General features: G+C 37.9%; 2 protein-coding genes across 3 annotated transcripts in view; one reads left to right on the plus strand and one right to left on the minus strand.

Annotated features, from left to right (window-relative positions):
• The window catches only part of NAP1L1 (nucleosome assembly protein 1 like 1), a 151,285-nt gene extending 132,474 nt beyond the window's left edge, over nt 1-18,811 (minus strand). The window contains exon 1 of one of the 2 annotated variants that reach the window (XM_053461980.1): nt 18,807-18,811. The gene's annotated coding sequence lies outside the window, so the exon portion shown is untranslated. Of the gene's footprint in view, nt 1-1,414; nt 1,420-18,806 lie in introns of those variants that run through there. The other variant, XM_053461982.1, reaches the window with a different exon arrangement.
• On the plus strand, nt 1,052-22,599 carry ZDHHC17 (zinc finger DHHC-type palmitoyltransferase 17). The gene is made up of 17 exons (XM_053461969.1): nt 1,052-1,119; nt 6,183-6,289; nt 7,114-7,236; nt 8,159-8,236; nt 8,921-9,065; nt 10,468-10,532; nt 10,996-11,158; nt 12,236-12,361; nt 12,664-12,806; nt 14,596-14,696; nt 17,003-17,127; nt 17,619-17,681; nt 18,731-18,824; nt 19,164-19,247; nt 20,271-20,428; nt 20,680-20,774; nt 21,708-22,599. Exons 1-17 carry the CDS (start codon nt 1,057-1,059, stop codon nt 21,844-21,846), a joined length of 1,872 nt encoding a protein of 623 aa, XP_053317944.1. The 5' UTR covers nt 1,052-1,056; the 3' UTR covers nt 21,847-22,599.
• The last annotated feature ends 1,877 nt before the right edge of the window (nt 22,600-24,476 follow it).

A 24,476-nucleotide genomic window follows, 5' to 3' on the forward strand; every position in this document is an offset into this window, starting at 1 on the left:
ACTTCTCACTGAATAAAGACAATTTCAATGTTAACATGTGATTCACATTGGAAAAACTTGCCTTTTAATGGCTGCTGATAAATGTGGTATTCAAGATGTCTCCCTATTTTGCTAATTTTGTTACAAGTAAGAAAAAACATACACACAAACATGCCTTTAAAACAATTCTATCTCAAAGGTAAACCACAGGATTCCGACATATTAAACAAATCACAGGATTCCGACCAAATCACAATCTGCCGTACCTGGGAGCTCTCCTGGTTTGCCCCGGAGCCTCTGGGTGAAGTGCCGTAGCCTCCAGGTCCCTAAGGGGAAACTCTGGGTTCAGTGCGGCGCACCCCACTCCCTTCCCCATCAACAATGTTGCGTGTCCTGCGATGTCAGCGGGAGCCCCACTGAGGTCAGCAGGACCTCCTACCCATATCTACCAGAAAGTTCCCAGGTATGCATATACTTCCCAAAATTTCAAGATACCATTTTTAGGGGGTGTGGTTACACAGGGGTGGGGCTTCAAAACACATCATGTGCATGTTGCTAATTATTTATGTAACCCACTAAGGCGTTTAGAAGAAGAAACAATGTACTTTATTGACACCATTTAATTTATAAACACATTATATCCATATTACTATAATATTCAGCATAGTAGAACACTGTGACAAACTCATACCCAGCAAACATTCTGACATAATAGAAAAAGAGAGTCATCAGGTTTGGAAAGGAGCCTTCCTAAAATGGGACAGTAGGGAAGTTTGCATTAGTGTTGGATGTTGTGCATTGTTTTGATTCGTTTGCAGCATGGCTTCCCATGTAATGTGCATTCACAGAGATGCTTCAATCATTGCAAGTAGTCTTCGTACAGCGTGTGTCCCCATACACAGTGCCCTGATGGACCGTGTGTGTATGTGTGTGCGCATGCAGAGTGTATGTTTGTTTGTATGTTTGTATGTATGTATGTATGTTGGTGTGTGTATGTTTGTGTATGTGCCAGGGCAACAGCCTCACCCTCCCTAGGCTTCTCATTACCCAGCATGCAGCGCGGGACTTAACACCAAGATGGCTGACACTATGGAGGAGTATGAAAAAGACGCTGGCTGTGTCCCGATAATACACCCGGAGGTGAGCCCGGTATTCTAGCGGGTGGTTTGGGGTCTCTAGGAGGGGACGTGGAGACATAGCGACTCAGAGCCGGTTGTAGGGGCTGGCGGCAGCAGCTCCGGTGTGTCGTGTAGGTAGGGGGCTGTATCACAGGATGCTCGGGAGAGATGCGGAGGTCTTCCCGCGGCCCACAGCCGGCCCGGTGGAGTGCACGGAGACATGCGGTGCTCGGTATTCCCCCGGAGGTCGCGGCTGTCTCGGGGCCTTTGTGCCCCCTGTGAGTGGCGTGCAGCTGGGAAGCAGGCCTCTTTCCGGGGGGTTGGCCTTGTTACTGCTCCCGGTAGATGCTGATACGGCTTTCCCTGAGCATAATATAAACATTAAGGCCCAAGCACTTCCCTGCCGGTTCTTACCGAGGGCCGGTGTATAGCAGGCTGGCGGGGCCCTATATATCACAGTGTAATCATGGCAGGTTGCTGTGTTTCTGGTGCCATGATATCTATTGTGGGGGATTACCTATCACTTGCACAGAGTTTGTCATCAGATGTGTATCAACACTTCACATGTTTATGGGGAAAAAAGCATTGTGGATAAACAAACACACAACTGAGACATCCTAAAGTGAAATGTGTTTTATAAATAAATACAAATGATCTGGCTTGGAAACATTGTAACCAGAGCAAAGGGCAAATCTGATACATAGATAGGGTTAGCATTTAAAACCTTTCCTAATCGCATCTGGTGGTATTGTGTGTGAGCAATAGTGACCATTCATAAGATCTGATGGTCTGCCCAGGGAAAGAATACATTAAACTGTAGGGTGGAGCTCTGAGGAACTGGATATGCCTACAAGCCATTCATTCACAAAGAACGTGGTTTCAGGCAACATATTTTAAACGTATGACTTGGCATGTTTAGGAAAGTATGGATCACGAAGCAGGTGCGTTGCATTGCAGGCTGCGGATTTATGATCTTTAATAATCGATTAATGCATCCATAGGCGAACATATTGATATGCTTGTTTGATCCCAATTGCCTAGTTGTGTTATGACATAATTGCCCATTGCCAACATTGGGCTACCTGGAACATCCATTTTTATTAATGGTTGGGGGGTTTGAAAGTATTCTGGGAAATCATTAAGCTTTTACATTCTACATCAGCATAAAAACGTACCCATAAAGAAAAACCCTACGTTTCTCTAAAATACCATATTGTGTTCACAAAGCAAGAGAAAATTCCCAAAAGCTCTACTCTATACTATTTTAACAAATTGTCTTTTCTTCAACGTGTTTTGTATCTTTACCGACAGTCTGTCTATGTAATTAGTGAATTAAGCTCTTTTGACCAAATGACTCAAAGCTAGTAGGTTAGGTGACCATTTCCAAGGATAATTTTTAACTTAATAAAAAGTATTATCCAATATTGATATTCCAGAACAAGCAAAGTATAGCTTGCCTGGACCATGATTCATTTCAGTGCAGTAGATCTTTTTGTCTTTACAGTTACGTTTAGTTGTCAGTGGTTAGGTCAACGTTGATTCTTGTAATCTGTTTCCTCTTACTTCATCCTAGTTGGGTATATAATCACCAGCCATTGGCACTTTAGGGATTAAAAAAGGAAGTTCTCTTATTTTTTTCTGTTGCTTTTAGCTTTCTGAATTTTGTACAGACCTCAAGCCATTGGATCTGTGGACTATTTTTTATCCCCAAATGGCCCCTCTGTTTTACAGAATTAAAGGGCAAAATTCACAATCTAGACTATTTCCTATCCTGATTCTTACACTTCTACCCAACTGTGTAGGTAGAGTTGGGGAGGTATGTGACAGCTTCCTGCATCGGCTGAAAGGACACCAACATAATAATCCCTTCTGAATGATGGGAAGGGAAAGTACATATGCATAAAAAGCCTGGGAAGTTCTGAAATTCAGCCTCTTTTACAGTTGTGTCCCCCATAATATAGCTCACGGTAGATTAAATGTTCTATTGCTTTAATGAATAGAACCAGTAACATATATTTATAAAATAGTTACATCTGTAAACCCTATTACTTGGTTTCATTTACCATGCTCTACTCCAAAATGGAATATTTGGGGGGGGGGGGGACGCATTCGCTATAAATCTCGGTAATAGATAATTCTTAGCATAACATCAAAATGGAGGGGGAGAGCATGCAGACGCGATTAGTAAGATTAGCACACAGAGTTTGGATAAAGTTGGCTTATGTGCCGTAAACCGAGAACGCATTGCATTCAAAAATAAAAAACTAGTAAAAAACCTCTTTAGTAAAGAGAGTAGTGTTGGAAATATCAGCTCCCTCATATCGCTATACTTATCAAGGACAAACCCCAGTGAGTAAATCCTGCAGGAATGGCTGACTTAGTCGGCTCAGCCCTTCCTGCAGCATAAGCTCACCGGGGTTTGCCCTTGATAACGCACAGGGATATCAGGTAGTTAAAATATTCGTCCTTCGTCCGACAGAAATGTTTGTAATATCCTTTGTTGCATTCTTATATTTAAATGTCCTCCTGTCAAACCCCTCTCTCTCTCTATCCTCTCCCCTTTAAACTTTGTCTTCATTGAACAGACTCCAAAGTTAATAGTTAAATTCTTAACTAAAGCACCAGAGCCAACCTGGAACTTTTAGTATTGAGTTTATGCATTAAAGCAGGGGAGTTGTCCTTTAACCCCTTGAATGGATTATACGTTAAATAGGGCCTCTGCAATAAGGTGTAGGATGACCCTGCAATATATACTGTATATAGCTCAATCTATTGTCACTGGCTTCAGTATGAGTTATAGGTTTATTTGTGCAGGTTCTTGCCTTACAGACCACTACGCTTCATTGTGTTGCCTCATGAGTCATGTGAGATTGTTTGTAAAACCTAAAAACTTTAATGAAAGCAGTTTTCCTGTAAATATGCTTTATACAGGGCTGTCCAAGCTATTCTTGGAATTGAAGCTCACTGTGGTTGGCCCTTCATAATGTCAGAGAAATAAAATCACAGTCCCTATCACCATATTTAGTCTTTTTTTTCCCCCTCAATGTGTGCAGGACTTTTTTTGTACATTATATAAAGCAAAATCTTTATTATGAAGAGTAAACAAAAAATGTTTTATGTTTAGTTGCACAATGTTGCCTAAGATAATTTGTATTAGCTGAGCTCAGCTTAATAGTAAGTATAAAAGTTTTAGACCATGCAAGGTCCTGTCCTGCTGTTTACGGTGTGTGTGTGTGTGTGTGTGTGTGTGTGTGTGTGTGTGTGTGTGTGTGTGTGTGTGTGTGTGTGTGTGTGTGTGTGTGTGTGTGTGTGTGTGTGTGTGTGTGTGTGTGTGTGTGTGTGTGTGTGTGTGTGTGTGTGATACCTGCTTAAACATTGCTGGTTTTTTTTTTATGGTCCAGCTTTTCGTCATCTTCTTGTAGTCTCTTGCTCTGTCAAGGGTAAAAGTCATTGTGGATTGCTTTTTGTCTTTTATATGTAAATATAAAGCATTTACATGTAACGTGTGAGTTTCTCTACATGTTTTTAATTGTTTACAAGTAAAGTGTATATTTTTATTCTATTGGAGCGCTCATGCCAACATGCTCTAGGACATTGATTTGGCCCATCTGGCAAATGTATGCGCATCGTCAATCAAAATCGTATTAATGGAATATGCACGTAAGGGTCATGTTCCACCTGGGAATTAAACCCCAATTAATGTAACCAAACTTGAAAAGAATCCATAAGTAAAAATACAGCTTTTATTTTTGCTAAACTAAAGGCCTCAAGTGGAATTACTCACTGGAATAACTTCAGTATGTAAAGATACATTTGTATCTGACTATGTTGCAATCTCCTACATATAGGACATCTCCCCAACCCTTACTAATCATTCTAGCGCCTTGGGGAATGTATGCTCTAAACACTAGAGTATCTATCTATAGAAATAAATAAATAAAGCAAGCTAATCAGACAAAAAATAAACAAAGTAAAATTAATAATCTGCATCAAATATATTCTGCAGCCGTAAAAGGGGCAACATAACATACTCGATACATGGTGCAGCAGATCACCACCTTTAAAGTGACCTGTGTGCTGTTATTTTATTCTCAAAACCTGTGATGGCAGCAGTCCTGGGCACAAGTGTGCATGTTAATGTATGCATATACAGTGTATTTGTGTGTGTGTGTATGTATATATATATATATATATATATATATTGTAGAGTGTGCTGTTATATTATTATGCTCTTAGAATTTCTGAAGCCCTGGTTTGAGGGGCTGATTAGAATATGCTGTTTGAATTTCACGGTTCCTAGAATGAGTGACCTTCTGGCAATTGCCAGGAAACTAATTGATTTTACAGCTAAGTTGATAAGTAACAATCCCCAAAAGCACGGGAACAGAAGCCTGAGGCCTGACTTCAGGTATAATGACAGATGTGAGGCTGTTTTATTTTTCTTAAGACTATGATCCATGCCTTCTGAATGGCCACATTCCTTGTGGTGTGCATATCCGGCGGGACCATGCCATGCTTTGTCTTGTAGCTGGTGCCCTCAAACAGGCATTCACCTTGGCTTTAGTCCTTCAATGCCATTACCTTTTTAATTAAGGAGGCATATGGGTAAAGTGTTAAAATAATTCAATTCAATGGAAATCATTCCCCAACACAAGAATGCAGCAGTGTGTTATAACAGAAGCTTTCCTACATTAGCAGATTGTTCCCACTTTCAGGGGTTCTTGGTATATATGTGTCACATGCAGAGCATTTTCTATAGTGTATCTGCCATTGGAAAATGACATGGTGGTGCTTTATAGGGGTACGTTTTCACCTAAACATCGTGCCAACCAACCCACTGGGAAGCTTATGGATAAAATGTTATTACCATAGATCCATTTGAGATAATGAAAGTAATAACAGCGCTTTCTGGTTGTAGTGAGATGTGCTTTAATTGTTTTGCATGGAACGTTTCCCCAGTTACGAAGAAGTAAGTTTTATGTAGGGACAGGCATCCTGTACACATTGTATAGTATATGTCAGTGAAGATGAAAATACACCTCTAACTAACGCAGTTGTAATAACGGCTAATGCTTGCGTTTGCAGGAAATCAAGACTCAGAGCCATTATAACCATGGTTACAGTAGTGAATCTCTCGGGCGGAAAAGCCACATGGAAGATTATAGCACATGGGATATTGTCAAAGCCACGCAGTAAGTATGGTCATCGAGAACATGCTTTTAAGACTAAAAATGTCAGTAGAAAATATGTATTGTAAGATCATGAATCTACTCACAAAGCATTCCCTGTCCATTAAAAGCTGTCTTGTTGGGGGAGATAAGCAGGATAGACTTGTAGGTCATGGTAGGTTACAAGCGGGATCGCATGCAGCAACGTGTATTTAACATGCGATAGATGGTGTATGTTGCTTTTAATGCAACTGTACAATACAATTGTGTATTTTGCTTATGTGCATCTCTGGCCCTCTGGATCTAAGGTTATTAAATTTGTTAGTTTATTAAATTGCTTGTGGCTTGTTTTTCTATGTATAGAAACCGGTTGCTGCCTCTTACACGGTTATAACTGCAGGGCCTGCTCACTATCAGATACCTTGATTTCTTCTCTTGTTGTCAAGGCCTTGCTGACCACATAGCATCAGACTCAACACTCTCCAGCAGCACCATTAACACTGAAACAATGTTTGTAGCGTGCAAATTAAATTTGGTGTACTTTTTTTAATGCAATTTAAGTTCCTGCTTTTACATATATTATATCAATGTGTTAAAATGGTCAGGCTCATCAGGCAGGCGTTATGAAGTCTGGAGACCTAACACTGAAGCTCAAAAGCTGAGTTTGTGCCGGCCAAAGCTGAGTGGGCCATCTAAGACAATTCTTCGTAAGAGAAATTTGTACTGGGTATAACAGTACAATTAAAATAGAGGGCCAGTCGGAACTACATAGTAAAAGAATGATCCGGAATAAGCTTTCTTATTAAAAAATAAAAAATTCTTAAGCAGCTTATTTTGTTTCCTTGTAGGTATGGGATTTACGAGCGCTGCAGAGAGCTGGTTGAAGCAGGCTATGATGTGCGACAGCCTGACAAAGAAAATGTGACTCTGCTTCACTGGGCTGCCATCAACAATAGAATAGATCTGGTGAAGTAGGTATTACTCTACGCAGGGTTTTTTTTCCTGTGAATTCACAGCCCAGCTGCAATGTTGTGATCATGTCCTAAAAATACTTCAGACTTTTCTATGAATAAAATAGATCTAATCAGGGTTATTTTTTTCCCAGGTAGTATAAGCAATTTGGTATTGAAACGGCTGGTACATAAAGTGCACTGATGATTAATGTGGGCATGCAATTTCAAATAAATAAGCTATTTAATCAATAGGACTGTATTCTATCTCAAAGGACAAATCTAGTATCAATTGAACACCCTTAGAAGACAGGAGTTCTGCAGACCAGATACAGAGCTTACTAAGATATCTTACAAACTGTATACGTCTTTTTTTTTTTTTTTTAATAGAACAAAATATTTTGAATCCACTTCAACCTCCCGATAACTCCTGCATCAGTGCTTGAAGTATGACGAGACTCGCTTTGATCTCATATATAACCCACTAGATGGGTTGAGTTACTTGAGTGCTTTTTCTTTCAAGCAGCTATTGTATTGCAGAGCTTTTAAGTTATTAAGACCAAACAATGAAATGACTGGTGTATTAGAACCTGTGCCATTTTGGTGTAAAAATAGTTATAGGGCAAATATTGGGTTTGAATGTTTATATAATGAGAACTCAGTCATTGAAGCCTCCATTAGTTTCAGTGCTTGTTAGTGTTCTTAATGGTGCATTTTGACTCGGGTGAAGAGCCAGATTCACACTCCATGGGGTACTAGTCAAGGTAACCTCATCTAAATCTGGGGATAAACTGTCCTGGATGTAAGCTTTTGCTCTCGGGCTGGGCTTGAGTCCAAAGCAGTACAATCTCTTTCATCCTAACCTAGAAATGCTTTTTGGCTTTCCAAAACATTTTTGATACTGTCAACCTGCAAACATTATTAATTGTGTTTTCTTCTAAAGGTTCTACATATCAAAAGGTGCTATTGTTGATCAACTTGGGGGAGATTTAAATTCTACGCCTCTCCACTGGGCAACAAGGTAAGATCATTGTTGCTTAAATGATTGTTTTTCTAGTACTGAAAGTTTTTATACAAAATGCATTATGCAGGGCCAGCCCTTTCACTTTTTGATCTAACCATTTGCCCTCCAGTGGCCGCTCCACTTATACTAGAATAGACTAAGTATAGACTTCTCTCGGCATTTAAATGTATAAAACTATAGACCCTATAAAATATTTTAAAGTGATCCTATAACCATAGGAGATCCTTATGACCCCTATTTATAAAGAGCAACTTTATGCTGAAAGCTAAATACATCAACTAGAACTATGTCTTAACATGCTGATTTTTAAATTGCCCTATTATAATAGGATTTCTGGCCCTATAAAATGAAATGTAATGTAGCACTTTCTACAGTGATTGCTCCACATTTTTTGGCTTAGCCCCAGTATTGCTCTTTGTAGATATGATCCAATTGACACCTAAATTCTACTGTTATGTGTATCAAACGGTTAACAATAGTTTTGTAATATCAATTCCTGTAAACAAACAAGTTTCCCCATGGTGCATCACTTTCTTTTGGGCTTACATATTGCTGCAAAGGGGGAAAAGTCCCCAAGTTTAATAAATAGGCTTCTTTTCACTTACTGTTCTTGTTTTTCGATGCAATGTTCAGTTTCAGTAAAGAATTAACCTTTTGTGTGAATGCACGTGTTGTGTTTAGACAGGGGCATCTGTCCATGGTTGTCCAGCTCATGAAATACGGTGCGGACCCGTCGCTTATTGATGGAGAAGGCTGCAGTTGTATTCACCTGGCTGCTCAGTTTGGGCACACGTCTATTGTTGCATATCTCATAGCAAAAGGACAGGTATGGATAATCTGTTACAAAACAATACCCAATAACTTTTTAAATATTAAAACAATATGTGGGGACATTCTATAAAGGGCTACCTTAAAAGTTTGGGGTAGGATGTTTTTGATGTTTACATTGCATTTTGACTTTGTAATGAATGTTGTATAAATAGGTTTTCTTTTACTGTTGTGATGCAAGAAATGGTTCCACATCGATCCGGAACGTCTAGGTTGCTTATTGTTTGCAGGCAACAGCCAGGACCTACAAAGTGGAAGTTTATCAGTAGAGTAAAACTGTACTGGGGCCAAAGGCTTAATCATGCTGCCTCCAATGAAGTGCCCGTAGTGTATTTTCTACCAGTAGGTGGCAGTGTTGCATTGATTAGTCACTCCCCATGCTACTTAAAATAAAAATAGCTCGCTCTCCTTCTCTCCATCGTTGTATTAGTCCCTTTTCAGAGACTTTAGCAAACTAGTATTATAAAAGGATAAACCGCCAAATGACCCCACACGCCAATGTATTACTGCTATAGACACAACATACACCGAAAACACCCAGTGATAAATAATAAATTTACAATATTATAGTCACAATACTGATAAAAATATTTATCAAAGAAAACATAGTGGGAATCTGTATAAATACAGAAAGAAAAAAAGATTAAATAAACTCACAAATTTGGCTCCAAAATAAATGTGGAGCAACGTATTAACGGGAGACAAGTGAATTCCTTTTATTGTATGCATTAGCAGAATAAGTGTATGATTGAAAATGGTCCTTTTAAAATCCACGCCAATGGAGAAGCGAAGAATCCCAATAAAACGTGTGCCATAACACTGATTTAAACCCAAACTAGACCTTACAATCCAGGAAAATCTACAGTCAAAGGCATTAAAACATGTACTTATTGGTGTGCATAACTTTCCTTCTATAACTATTATTTTGATTCTTTTGATACAATTCTGGGGACGGGTGCGTTTAAATCTATTTCAGTGACAATAGTTAGAGGATTGTGGGCTTTTGTCCAGCTTTGCACGGCCAGCACCCGCTGGGATTGACGAAAAGCGCTGTACAGAATGTCCACAAGCAGAGCACAAAAGAATCCTCTATTAGAGAGACAGCTGCCACAAACCTTACTTTTTTTTCTAGTTTCCCCATGTGGCCATATGTAAAGTTAGAAGGAAAATGAAAGGTGGCTGTATGTTGGCGCAGCCATTTTGCCACGCTTCCATTGTTAATAAACACATCTCATGATAATAAAGGCTGCATAGGGGGATACATAGTCCGTACACCTACAAACAGAGTAGATTGTATGACGGTGATTAGGATCAATTATCTATTAAGAGTATTTGCATTTGATTTTCTATGTGCTTCCAACCTATGATGTGTGAGTACTAGTTTGGTATTTGTATTACAGGATGTAGATATGATGGATCAAAATGGAATGACTCCTTTGATGTGGGCTGCTTACAGAACACACAGGTAAAATGCTTGTCTTCATCCAAATTATCTTATATAAATGATTATCTAACACAGAATGTTTTATTTTATGAAAAAATCAGTTTTGTGGAGTTCTACGCTAATAATATACATCTTGAATTTTTTTTATTACATGGTTGTGTTAACTTTGAGCTGGTTAAATCTGTCATTGGGTCATATTTTCCATAAATCTCCACCATTCGCTTGCTTTGTCTGAGGCTAGAAAGCAGTATACATTTCCTTCATTTTTTTCCTGCTAGCTCTCTTATAAATGTAATCCTACAATCCCTCTGGATTATTATTTATTGATTCATCTAGCGGCATCGTATACTGCAGCGCTGCAGAATGGATTAACAGGATATAACAAACCTTGCTAGGTTGGAGCTCGGTGATAATTACTAATAATAATCTTCTTATATGGGTTTCTTTAGAAATGTATTGTGTATTCATGATTTTTATTTTTCAGTGTGGATCCCACTAGGTTGCTCCTCACCTTTAATGTGTCTGTTAATCTTGGGGATAAGTACCACAAGAACACGGCGCTGCACTGGGCTGTGCTAGCAGGAAACACTACCGTCATCAGCTTGCTGCTAGATGCAGGGGCTAATGTTGATGCCCAAAATATAAAGGTAAGAGTTTTAACGACAGTCCATGGTAAAGAGGGTTGAGGAACTGTGAATTTATGGTGCACACTATTACTTTTTTTTTCTGCTTTTTGGTCTTTTGTTGTAAAAGTGCTCTTACCTGCCTCTAAAGCTTTCTGATGGTGAAAAGTGGAGAGTTGCGAATGGAAATGTTGCTTTCGTTTGTATTCAAGAAGACATAAGATAAAATAGCAAACAATAAAGCTGTGACTAGGAGAGTTTATAAGCAGCTCACCACCTGCCTTGGCTAATGTTGAATCTGGAGAGCTTCAAGGATCTGTATTGGAACTTAATTATACCAAGTGCAGTGCAGACTTCTTCCCAGATTCAGATGAAACTTCTGACATTAAGAGGCTATTTTTTTAATTGAGGTGCTGTGCTTCAGTTTTCAAAGACGGCAAAAAGACATGGCGAAGTGCGATGACAAGCCACAGTTGACTAAGCTCCAATCCCCTTTCTGTTCAACTCTGGCCAAAAGGGTCCTCGGCTCCCTTTGGTAACTCCAAACTCCCTCTGGGAGTGCAAAACACTTCCTTCCCCTGACCAGGAAGCCATTGAGATGTTTGGATTCTCTCTGGGGACTACATTGGACCACAGAATTTTACTGGCTTTCCTCCAAGGAACAGGCCACAAACCACTGGGCAATTGTGCTGGCCAAAGGTATGAACCCACCAATCCCACCAAAAAGTCTTCATCTTCGGGCTAATAGCCCTAGGGCCCACTGTGTTATTTCCAGTGTACAACGAAGCAAATGTGATAAAATTGATCAAAGCTCAACAGTGCAAAAAGGGAAAACTACACTTGATCTTGGCCAAAGGACTGAGAAGCAAGGAGGTTGAAAGTTTAGGCTCATGCATTTCCATCCCTATATTCTGTGCTTAAAGATGTGTCCAAAATGGGGCTCATTGTTTACAATTTTGCTGTTACATATCCACTATATATTAAACATGAAATTTGCTTCTTGTTGTTGGACTTGGAAAAATATTCACACCTACTGTATACAAACTGCTGAATCTGTATTTACCTATTTAAATATAACATTCATTTTCTTGTGCCTTACAGGGAGAATCCCCTCTTGATTTGGCTAAACAAAGGAAGAATGTTTGGATGATCAACCATTTACAAGAAGCAAGACAAGCCAAAGGTTACGACAGTCCATCATTCTTCAAAAAGCTAAAAGCTGATAAGGTATGCTATCCACCAGCACTAAATATTTCTATTTTTTTAAAAAAGTAATGACATTTTATAGCCTAATATTTGGGGACTAAGCACCCCTTGCCACCTTACACCACATGTCCTGATTTGATAGAAAGTTGGAAGTTTTTATTATATATATATATCTTTTGATTTAGCTGAGTCACAGCTACGATATTTAGACAGTAATCATTATATACATAAACCCAAAACTACTTGTAAAGATTGCACCTCTTTTATGACAGAGCCACTCTTATTACTAATAAAATGGGATCTAACGCACATATATTTTACAGGAGTTCCGTCAGAAGGTGATGCTTGGAACACCATTCCTGGTGATTTGGCTGATTGGTTTTATTGCTGACCTTGACATTGACTCCTGGTTAATCAAAGGCCTAATGTATGGTGGTGTTTGGGCGATGGTACAATTTCTGTCAAAGTAAGTAGAGTTTGATATAAAGCAAAGGATTTTTGCTGGTATTTCAATAACCTATACTCGTGTTCATCTTGTTGTGAGTGTTGGCTGTTTACATTTAGTATTTAGAAAGGCCTGTTACATAATCCATCAGGTTAGTAGATGTGTAAATTTTAGGTTAACTGCCCAAAATGAGTAAAGACTGAAAAGCAAATAAATTCAATGCAAACTGAACTGTAAAAGGAGAGATGTCTCCTTCTAGATCATTACTAAATTGTTGCTTGTGTGTAATGCATATGATAGCTGTGTGGGCCCGTTAAATGTTCATGTCTCCTTTACAAATGCATTTGCTCCTTTCACACCTGGCTAAATGCTGTAGATGAGATGTGTTTGTCCGAATACATCTCTGTGCACGTAATATACTCACCTCCAGTCCTCTCCAGCGCTAAATTGAAAGGCTGGGGGTTGGTACCCCCAATCATATGTGTGTAAACGGTTTCCATTGATTTATATGGGATGTTCCTGCCACTGATTGACTTCTTCAAGCAGCTAATCAGTGGCAAAGAATGTCGGACTATAGAGGAGAATTGCAGCTACTGCTGCAGGGCTACAGTTTGTGTTGGGTAAGAGCTTTATTTTTTATTTTATTTGGGAAGACTGCATTCTTCTGTGCTAACGGACTCAAAACTCTCCCATTTTGTCTTCATTTCCTCTAGTATTAGAATATAATTTAAAATATAACTATATATCATTTAAAATATAAAATGTTCTATGTATGGTAGCGGCTGTCTTGTTCCTGCGACACATGCCTTCAACTGCTGTTTTTTCTTTACAATTTCTGACTTAAGAGGCCCATACGCAGTCTGCTAACCAAACGCATGATGATGATGGTTAAGGAACGTTTTCACTAACTGCCCGAGCTATACCTTTGGTGATTGTCAGAGCTGGGAAACGTGTGCATAAAAATGAAAGCAGTGTATATTCTCAGTGATGGATCAAATGTGACAGTTCCTCTTTAAAGAGAAGACAAATAGTGACAGCACATACCAAGTCTTAGGTGAAAATGAACAGTGTGTTTCATCCTTATAGGTTTATGTCCCCTCAAACACTACAGCTTGTACAAAATCTTGTGTTTGGCCATACTTTGCTTTTTGAAAGTTCTCCGATCATTAGTGTTTGTCAGGATTTTTTTCTGCACCCCAGGCTACAAATCAAGGAATGAGCTATAGCTTCTTATAAAAGTAAATGTTTTGTTTTTGAGTATTTTTACCTACTTGTTTTCCATTGGTACCAATGCTGTCTGTCCCCTCACAGAGGAGGCTAAATATTAAAAATATAAATACGTATTGACATTGGAGAGATATGGTACTCCACATCAATACCGGCTACTTTGGCTTTATAGCCATACCTGAGAACTCTCTTTATAGCCATACCTGAGAACACCAGTATCTTAGCGATTTTCCTGATCTAGCCAATAGTTCCATTTACTCTGCAGCAGTAGAAAGGAGAATAATGGTTTAACAAACATGATAAAAATGCGACACACAAACAAAATCTGGTCCTTAGATTCTGAAAACCCCAGAGACTGAAGGGTTAATGTTTGGGCTCTGCTTAGCATCATTTGTTTTTACTGAGTGAATCATTCTGGAACCTCCAATTTTTTTAGGCAAATTATTTGAAGAGCTCTGCAATTTGTATCTAAATAGCATTAAAACGTCTTAATTTTCTCATTTTGTTTGTCTTGGATTTAAAGAATGTAGACCTGTGTAATCCAGCCTTGATTTCATATTATTTTTTTATGCTTGTTTTTCAGGTCCTTCTTTGATCACTCAATGCATAGTGCCCTCCCACTTGGCATCTACTTGGCCACCAAATTCTGGATGTATGTCACCTGGTTTTTTTGGTTTTGGAATGATATCCTTTACTACAGATTCAGTTTCAAAATTGCTATTTTTTTATGCTATACTCGAAAAACAGTCATATGATTATATAGGTCACATCTGAGTTTCTGTTGATGTATATAGACCACAAGCATTGGGACTGATGTCAAATGAACTTGTGACATCACAGCATATGCAGCGTTCAGTAGTACTTTCATTACTTTTCTTTTTTTTAAAAAAAGCTTTTGTCGTCGTGCTAAACTGCATTATTTAGGTGCAGTGTCCTTTATGAGAATGTACTTACAGTTGATTACTATTTATTACAGTCTAACAAGAGCCTAAAATAACAAGTATTCGTTAATGAACTTCTCATTTAGGAATAAATGAATTGATCTATATAGATTTTATATTTGCATTTCTAAATTAAATTTAGCGGTTTTTAAACCACAAGTTACTAATCTCTCACATTTGGATACAATATCCAAGCAATTTTCCTATAGCATTGTGTGGGTTCTAGCACAAATATCTCTTTGTTCATGTTACGTTTAATATGTTGTCAAGCTGTGTTACAGCGCAGATCTACAGGTAATGAGATCATGGTGTCTGTCTAGACTCGTACTTTACACATCCTAGTATTCCTTATATGGCTGATGTGGTCATGTTCTTGAGCTACAACTGAAATGAATCATTTATCTGCAGGTTGAAAACCTGATGCGCATGATCAAAAACGGTCATCATGACTAGAAATGTCTGTTTACAACTTAGCAATATAGGGTCACTCCATCAAAAAAAAAAAAAACATCTGCATTGCTAAAATATATAGTACATTATTATTCAGGAAAGAAAATGTAAGTGTATGTATATAACTACTAAGAAAAATTCTTTATGTGCTATTAATACTTAAATCCCCAATTCAATGTTATAATCTCAGTAGTTAGGTTTTATCATGCTTTATTTTATTAGATACTACATTTTAAAACTTAACTGGGGTCAAGGGGAAAAAATGTCTTGTATGACTAATTAGCTCTGGAATGCGAGACAGATGATTGGATTATGTTTTGCACAAGGATGACCTCATTACAGTATGACCTCACGGTGTCTGACGTGCCCATATTTAGTCATTAGAATGCTTCACAAATGAGGTTGTAAACCCAATGCCAATGAGCATGTGGGAGTTCACTGACTGCCATTTTGCATTCGCTAAGATAATGTTCTGAAAAATATAAAATTCCATGTGTCATCTAAGCATCTTGGGAGAACTTAAGATACCCATGATATTCCAAGAAAAAGTAGTTCCTCGCCTAAGTTTATATTCTGTACAAAGTACATCATTTTAGGTAATGATAAGCAAAAATAAAAAACAACTTTTTAGCAGAAGGGTTAAGCAAAAATAATTTACATAATCGTATGAATTTGGCTATGTATTGGAAGTGCCAAACCACAATGCTTATGTAAGCTGGTGAGATGTCAGTTTTCCTTTAATGTAAATATATCCTATCTTTGTAGAAGGTCTATAAATCATTTCAAGTGGTAATTGCGGTTGCAGTAAAATTCTTCTCTGATTCATGGAACAAGCCCTGTGCTCATCCATGTGCTTCTAATGCTGCTCCTGACATCAACAGCCACACAACATCCCATCTGCGTGTATGTGATGCACAACATGCTTCTGTTTTTATACCAACAAATGAAAGATGACATGTGGGCACATATTAGAAATCCGTACCTGTGTATTAATGGAGGCTAAAAATATCCCTCAAATGCACCAATTAATACCGTGTTGGTTAAAGACAAAATATTAAAGCTATAATGTCCCTACAAGGTCTCATTTGGTGGAGAGGTTTTCTATAGTGATTTGAGCATGCTTGCTCAGACCTTAAAATTTCAAATAGTAAGTCTCAAAAAAAAAAGGGAAAAACTAATTTCTCTTGAGCCTTTAATAAGTAGACCTTTATAGTTTTGTATGCAGTGCCTCTTATGGTGCATGCATTCAAAATGTAACATTGGCTGAAGAGGGTGCTGTGTGTGTGTGTGTGTATGTAATATATATATGTATATATGTGTGTGTATGCATGGTGATTAATCTGTTGGTTCTATAAAAATAATAGAGTATGTTTATGTGTATAGAGCTATTATTAATCTGAAATGTTGTGTGACATGACATATAGGAAGCACGCTACTTGACAGTAAGTTTTAGAAATAGATCCATCAACTGTTGGAGTTGTGTTTTTGTTAGCCCCTTTTTTGTTTAAATGACATTTTTTTACTGGAGAAGGTTTTTATGTTTGAACTTATCGCTTGTGTGCCTCCCACTTCTTGCTCTGGTTCCTTAACGCCATGCACATCTGAACTTCCTGTTCATCCATCTTCCATTCCTGGCAAACAGTGTTGCCTTGTTTTACAACTTTGGAAAGTCCTGGAAATCAGACCCTGGTATCATTAAAGCCACAGAAGAACAAAAGAAAAAGGTAGTTCATCGATTTTCACCGTAGTAAAAGATATTTGCCTTATTCCTGATCAAAACAGTATTCTGAGCTATAATCCCTTTGTATTTTTTATGCATTTACTGCGGAAAAGAACAAAGTCTGAATCATGCCCTTTATACAGTGTAGGTAGCCAGAAAAGTCAGCAGCCTCTAATTGTCGTCCTGGAATTTTATTTTTTCCCCCGCAGTCGTCTTCAAAATCAATTGGGTTGTCTTTTTCTTCACATAATGATGGATACAAACTTTTAGCTAAACGTGGATTAGACTTCAGCACCTCTACAGTATTAGAGCATTAAACTCATTAAGGCAATTACTGCTACTTATCTCTAGTCTACTAGTGTATAATCGATTAACAAAAACTCAAAAAGCTGGCACTTATGCATGCACTTTATTTTTGTTTCTATAACTGTCCCAGTGGAAGTTTTTAGTTTTATTTATAATTAAAAATAACCTCCTTTACTTTATCATTACTAGACAATAGTAGAACTTGCGGAAACAGGCAGTCTGGATCTGAGTATATTCTGCAGTACCTGTTTGGTAAGTATCTGGTGTTTAATTGCACATTATTTTGCTTTATAAAACCCAGCATAGGTCTCATAGATGGTTTTTCCAGTCTCAACACATATTGGAGCCTTTTCACATAAGTTGTGGTTTCAACTGCTTGACTTCACTACTGATTTTGAATGGTCAACCCCAGGCAGCTTCTCCAAGGAGAGCTTGGTTGGTCTATCTAATAAAGTAAAATCTGAGATGTATTCACCCCGGAATTATGCATTATACTTAGCATGCTCAGCCCTTCTTGCTGAAGAAACTTGCCATTGTTGGCCATTCATAATAAATAGTGTCGTGAAGGAGATGAAACTACAGCTCTGCGGTAAACTTGGGTAGTTGTAAGGGCTGACAAGAACATACATAAAACCGTATCTGACAAACCACATCCATACACGCGTAGTGTGATGAAAATGCAGGTTAGAGGCACAACAGACCTTAAGTTTGCTCCTTTCCATTACTTTTTTTGATTGGCTAATCACATTTTTTTGTGATGTGATTTAATTTTGTCAGTGGTTGACAAATTTAGTTTATATCTAGAAGCTAGCCAAATAATGATACTAACACACATAAACCAATACATACACACACTAATACAGTTGTTGTGTACCCCTAGCTTTGTTGGCTCAGGAGAGCTACTCTGCTGCCTGTTCCATCATGGTACCCATTGCTGAACCCTGACATAGATAATATCTATAAGCACTCAAACGGATCATAGACAATGATGCATTTAACCCCTTGATGACAGCCCGTACATGTACGGGCTCGAAATGCATTGTTTTCAATGGGTTTAGGGACTGCCCGTTGTCATTAAGGGGTTAATGCGGGATGTTGTATTTTAAAAGGCTGAATTTAAAATGCACTAGTGTATAGATATATCATTTTCTAATTCTAGATGCACAAATCATAATGGATAAAACTAATAAAAAGAAAACACTTTATAAAGTGTATATGTCTCAGCGGCTTACACCTACTGTAGAAAGACATTTTTTTCACATAACCTAAAAGCGAGACCTATTGCCGAATTCTATTTACAGATCAGAAAGCCAGTGAGGTCCAAGCATTGTGGCATTTGTAATCGGTGTATAGCAAAGTTTGACCATCACTGTCCTTGGGTTGGCAACTGTGTTGGTAAGTCAATTAGGATAAAACCAGAAATATTTTTGTTTTATAGAAGTGAAACATGTGTTCAGAATAACATACCATTCCCTAATTTAGCATGCAATGTAGCCATGATATATTTTTTTTTAATTGATGAGATGCTAAAGATGAACCCATTGCTTGTATAGTTGCTCCTAGTAACACAATGCTGGCCTTCGAGTGGTAAAGCCTACATAGGCCTCTCGTTTAGACATATTGAGTTAACAACATGATGAAAATTTAGATATTTTTTTTTTTAATCATTCCTGTACTAGTCCTATCATCACTATGCTGCTTCTAACATTGTATATTTGGAATTTTGTGGTTCAGGTGCAGGAAACCATCGCTATTTCATGGGATACCTATTTTTCCTGCTATGCATGATTTGCTGGATGATTTATGGCTGTATCTCCTGTAAGTACCCTACTTCAGTACAATTGGCGATCTTAAGTAATAATCCAGGTTCCTAAACCAGATCATAGGTGGCGTTACGTGTGGCAAGAAAGTGTCTTTTGTGCTTAAACTTCTAAACAGGAGTTACAGTTATCTCTAATGGTCAAATTAAAACATCAAATAACTGTTCAGCTAAGCAGTTGCTGGCTTAACCATGATATTTTCTTAATAGGTACATACCTGTTTAACTATAGAGCTTGCCAGGAAGTTAAATGTAGTTGACCTTTTAATAATTGGCCCTTTAAATTGAGCCAGAGCAAACATGAATATATCCCACACTCAAATGCTATCAAAAAGCTGTATGGTGGATAATTAAAAAAAAAAAATAAAAAAAAAATAGTGAAGTTTATTTCATCCTTTGTATGTAAATTTGTATGTGCTCTAGTCACTTCAATATTAAAGCAGGGTAGTCAGACTAGGATTTTGATATATCCTTGCATGCAAACAGTTGATTGAAACTGCTTTGTTTTAGTTGTTTCTATTGAAGCTGGGATATCCCATAAGCCAGGCCTGCTAGCTGGCCTGGAGTCGCACACTCTAGTCTAAAGTGTCTGCTGCAGTGTACAGTGAAACTAGGATAGAAATGGGGAAAAAGTATCTAAAAGACTGAGGCCTCTCTAGACTATGAAGGGTGAAGCATGTGCTCGGAACAATAAGAATTCCCACGCACCGGATTGTTGGTGGTAGACATGTATTGTAAATATAGGAGGCATATCAAGCAGCACTTCTCAGGTTTGCTTCCTAAACCTCCCCCGTTTTTCATGCTAGCGTCAGAAATAACAGGTTCCTGTGTAAATGCCTTTTATTTAAGGAATGTTTTGGTTAGAGAATAAATCTCAAACCACAATACATGTAAAGTGTGTTCATACATATGCATACTGGGATAAGTGTGTGCTTGTGCTTATATATTTATGTAATATGTTTTGCCTAAGTTGTAGTTTTCAGCTGAAGTATGACATGTCCTATTTCATTCTTTTTTTTCAGACTGGGGAATACACTGTGATACATCTTACGGTAGAGATGGGTTTTGGACATACATTACACAAATTGGCACTTGTTCACCCTGGATGTTTTGGATGTTCATTAACAGCGTATTCCATATGATGTGGGTCGCTGTTCTACTCATGTGTCAAATGTACCAGGTATGTTAATTAGATGGTGTAGTCTAAGGAAGGAGAAGCTGAACAGACTTAGGCCCTCATATCGTGTAACTAATGTACATCTACTCTAGAGTTTTCTGCTAGTGTTCGAGCTTAGATCAAATCATAATGATCAAATAACTTTTAAAGTCATCAATTCCTGTACCATTGGTAAACTTAATATCATATGTTTCTTTGTCTATTTAAAATGCCAATTAAATGATTAGATATTTATTAAATGTTTTATTCCACAGATATCTTGCTTGGGCATTACCACAAACGAACGTATGAATGCAAGAAGATATAAGCACTTTAAAGTCACAACCACGTCTATTGAAAGCCCTTTCAAGTAAGCTCATGTTTTTATCTACCGTATAGCGTTGCAAATAGAATTGTTTTCTGAAGTCATAGCTGTGTAAGTGTATACTGGCTACTGTACACAGTCCCCAAGGTTGTAACAACAATGGGGGAATATTACCTAGTTTAATACTTCTGCTGCTTTCTTTATCGTAACAGTATAATGGAACACCCTCTGAGAAACCATTGTGTTCATATAACGGCATTAACACTGTTTCCTTAAATGTACAAGTGCCCCTGAGGATAATTTAAATGACTTCAGTTCCTATGGCAACTGTATCACTTTTACTACTTGGCACCAGTGATGTATGGCCTGATGTATGCTTTATATTCTGTACACAAATTCTGCAGCCAGCAAACTTAAAATTTGACATATGACGGCATATGAAGGCCAAATAAAAAAGAGCAAACTGTGGCATGTGCAAAAGTATGGGTACCCTTCCAGTGGATCCAGTAGTCTTATTTTGCAAGCTTGCAGAACATCATTGACTTGAATGACTTTAATGTGAGTTAGGAGGCAACAATTCCAAAACTTAATAAACCCTCTGACTTTTGGGTGCTGTGCCTACAATGAACAACCCCGAGCCCCCCCAATTAGCTGGCAGAATCAAAAAATAATAAAAATAAATTAAATAAATAAAATTAGTGAGATTAAAGGTAACAGTTGAATTTGAGACAAGGTAGACCAAGAAAAATCTCTGATAGACTTAAAATTTGCTGAAATATGCCACTGCCAATGTTTTTAGTAAGTTTACATGGGTTTTGTAAATTTTTCTCTATATGTGTATATACTACATTCTACAATGTTTTGTTTGGTTTTTTTTTGTTTCCCTGGCAATTTTGTAACATAGTACATATCCTAATAGACATTTTTAAGGTTGTCTTTTTATAATCTTATGGTTTTTTTTTTATTATTTATTTCCAGCCATGGATGCATCAGAAATATTATAGACTTCTTTGAATTCAGATGTTGTGGCCTCTTCCGCCCTATAACTGTGGACTGGACGAGGCAGTACACAATAGAATATGAACAGACGTCTGGCTCAGGATACCAGCTGGTGTAGCAGACCCCACACTGCGGACCTGTGGCACCTGAAATTCTGTTATTGTCTCTTGCGGAAAAAAAAATGCCCCTTGAACTATAGCATGCTGTTTGTAGGGCTAACGATGAATCTTACAGTACCTTCTCTCTGTCAGCGTTTTATCAATGGGAGTAAACACGGACAGCACATGCTGCCCACACTGATATCAAGGAAGAAAAAGAAGAAAGGATTATTTTGAGCAGTGAATCTGTGTTGCTTTCTTATTTTATGGATTATTTATTTAACAACATTCACAACACAGCTTGGCATTGCGCTCTTGACATGCAGTCTTGTTTCTATTGAAAGAAGTCTTTTCATTGCCCCTTATTTTTTTTTTTTATTATTTGTTTTTTTAAGTGACTTGTTGCTTTGTAGTGCATAGCCATAATCACTATTATGGCCATGTTTTGTCTAAGGAACTGTGGCATTTTATCGTAATCTCCCACAGGTGGGCTCTGTTATTGTGTCTGAAAATGTGAATCTTTTAAACTAGGCTAAAAATTCGCACTTTCCTTTTTCTTTTCTCAGAACAGCTTCTTTGGCGTGTTGGTGAGGTGGGCTCATAAGGATCAAGTTTACCAACCGAGAAAGTTCCATAAATGTTATTACCATCTGGTTCTGGAGCTGCGGGAATGCCTTGCCATGTTAGAACTTTTCTTTCCCCCCAGTTAAATAGTCCTTTGCATGTTCCATCGTGTTTGACGTTGGTGTACAGTAAAAGGAGGATCAAATCTCTTCAGTTACATTCAAAAGAACTTATTTATGGGCATATGCCTTATAGTTATGTGACTGTAAATGATGCTTATGTGTAACCCTGACCATGGATGTAAAGCCTAGAAAATAAGTGGGTTTGAGAAAATTAGAGACATTTTACATTGACATGATTTGGTGGTAAAAAGTAAACCTTTTTAAGGCACATGCAATTTTACAAAATACTTTGTAAAGCCAATATTTAATCCTTTTGTGTATCATGTTAGTACATGTGTGCAATTTGTATCTAACGTGACTCAGTGCAAGTCATGAAAGCAAAGCTTTCGTCTTCAGTCTCGTGCTGTTCATAATATACAAATGCCTTCGTATCAGAATACCCTGTATAACATTTTTACATTTCTTTACCCTGGTTTAGCCAGCCAGTGTATCTCCAGCTGTTATTGAGACTCTGGGGTGTTATAGTTCCCTGGGAGCCAGATGTTTGACATACCAGAATGTACAGCTTGTTAATGAGTTCCCTGCAGACTAAAACTGTGGCACATGTTATGTTTATGTACTGTACTCTAAAGAGAAAAAGCCCTCCATTATCACTTTGTCACGTCACTGAATTCTAGGTACACTATTGATAGACCCCCTCACCACCATTTATACGATTCATGATAGATTCCAAATAATTTATCCGTATAGTGTGCATTCCCAAATAGGCACATTTAAAGTGAGCACATAGTTTTGCTTCTTAACAAAATATATAAAGGCTTGCCCGCGGTCACTAGTTGATGCCTGAACTTTATTTACCACGTGTGTTCCCCTCCTGCCACGGCTGAAGCTAATTTTGACCTACTGGGCAGCTGCCTTCACATAGATGGGAGGGATGGGCTGCTAGTACAGTGGTACAGAAATCCAGCGCTACAGAAAGATGTTCTACGTTTCTTGTCAGCTGTAGATGCATAAACCCTCAAAACTCCGCATTGTAAAACGTTCTTCCCTTCATACCTTCCAATTGCTTCTAAGAAGGAACATGGTGCTTTATAGTATACTAAATGCTTATATATGCAGAGCTAATAACTCTTCAAAAATATTAAATTAAAAAGGAAAGATTATGATCTGAATATAGGTAATTTAAGCACCTGGCCCTTTAGTAGGTTAACAGATTAAGTCATATATTCTTACAGGCCATACCCATTATATGTTCTAGGTATACCTACAATGTCTCTTTTTGAGATCTTGTAGATCAAGGTGTGAGTCTGGTATGAAAAATCCATGTGCTTCACTGATCCTTGTGTTTAATGGGTTATAGCCTGGGGTCTGCTGGGCACTAAGCTGCGTGGTAACCCATACTAAGAAAAGAGCAAGCAATGCTGCTCTGTAGGAGCATCAAGAGACAAATGTATAGAATGTACATAGATAATTTATCAGCTAGGTTTCTCTGTTGTGTTTGCATGTTTAATGCATATTTCATTTTAGTGATGTTCCATACTGCTGTGGGCAAGTATACCGCATGACAAGTTCACTGCGTGATTGATGTTGGAAAAAAAATAGGGTTACTGTAATGTGTACATTACAGTAATTATACAGATCTTGTGGTATTCCCACCCATTGCCTTAGGATGAGCAGTGACTGTGTAAATAAGCATTCATTATTTAAAAGCCATTACATTAAATTGTGGATTTCCTCGACACAATATATTGTTTGCAGGCCCAGTGTCTCTAACCATGCTTGTTCTATATACAGTACTTGAATGTTTGGTATTAGAGATATTATGGTAGTCTCCAGGACCACAATCAGTCCCAACACTATTAAGTTTAAGCTTTATTATTTCTAATTGTTTAGTGTGTACTCAGGCTTAAATAATACATCATTATACACGGAGGACTATGCAGATATGACACTCAATGTACATT

The sequence above is a fragment of the Spea bombifrons genome, chromosome 4, assembly GCF_027358695.1.
Source record: "Spea bombifrons isolate aSpeBom1 chromosome 4, aSpeBom1.2.pri, whole genome shotgun sequence".
Taxonomy (NCBI): Eukaryota; Metazoa; Chordata; class Amphibia; order Anura; family Pelobatidae; genus Spea; species Spea bombifrons.

Excerpts from the sequence above, each read along its gene's own strand:
- ZDHHC17 (XM_053461969.1), top strand. The coding sequence starts at position 1,057 with ATGGCTGACACTATGGAGGAGTATGAAAAAGACGCTGGCTGTGTCCCG. Across the intron at positions 10,533-10,995 it reads GCTGCTTACAGAACACACAG|TGTGGATCCCACTAGGTTGC; the intron begins GTAAAATGCTTG and ends TTTATTTTTCAG. Across the intron at positions 12,362-12,663 it reads AAAAGCTAAAAGCTGATAAG|GAGTTCCGTCAGAAGGTGAT; the intron begins GTATGCTATCCA and ends TATATTTTACAG.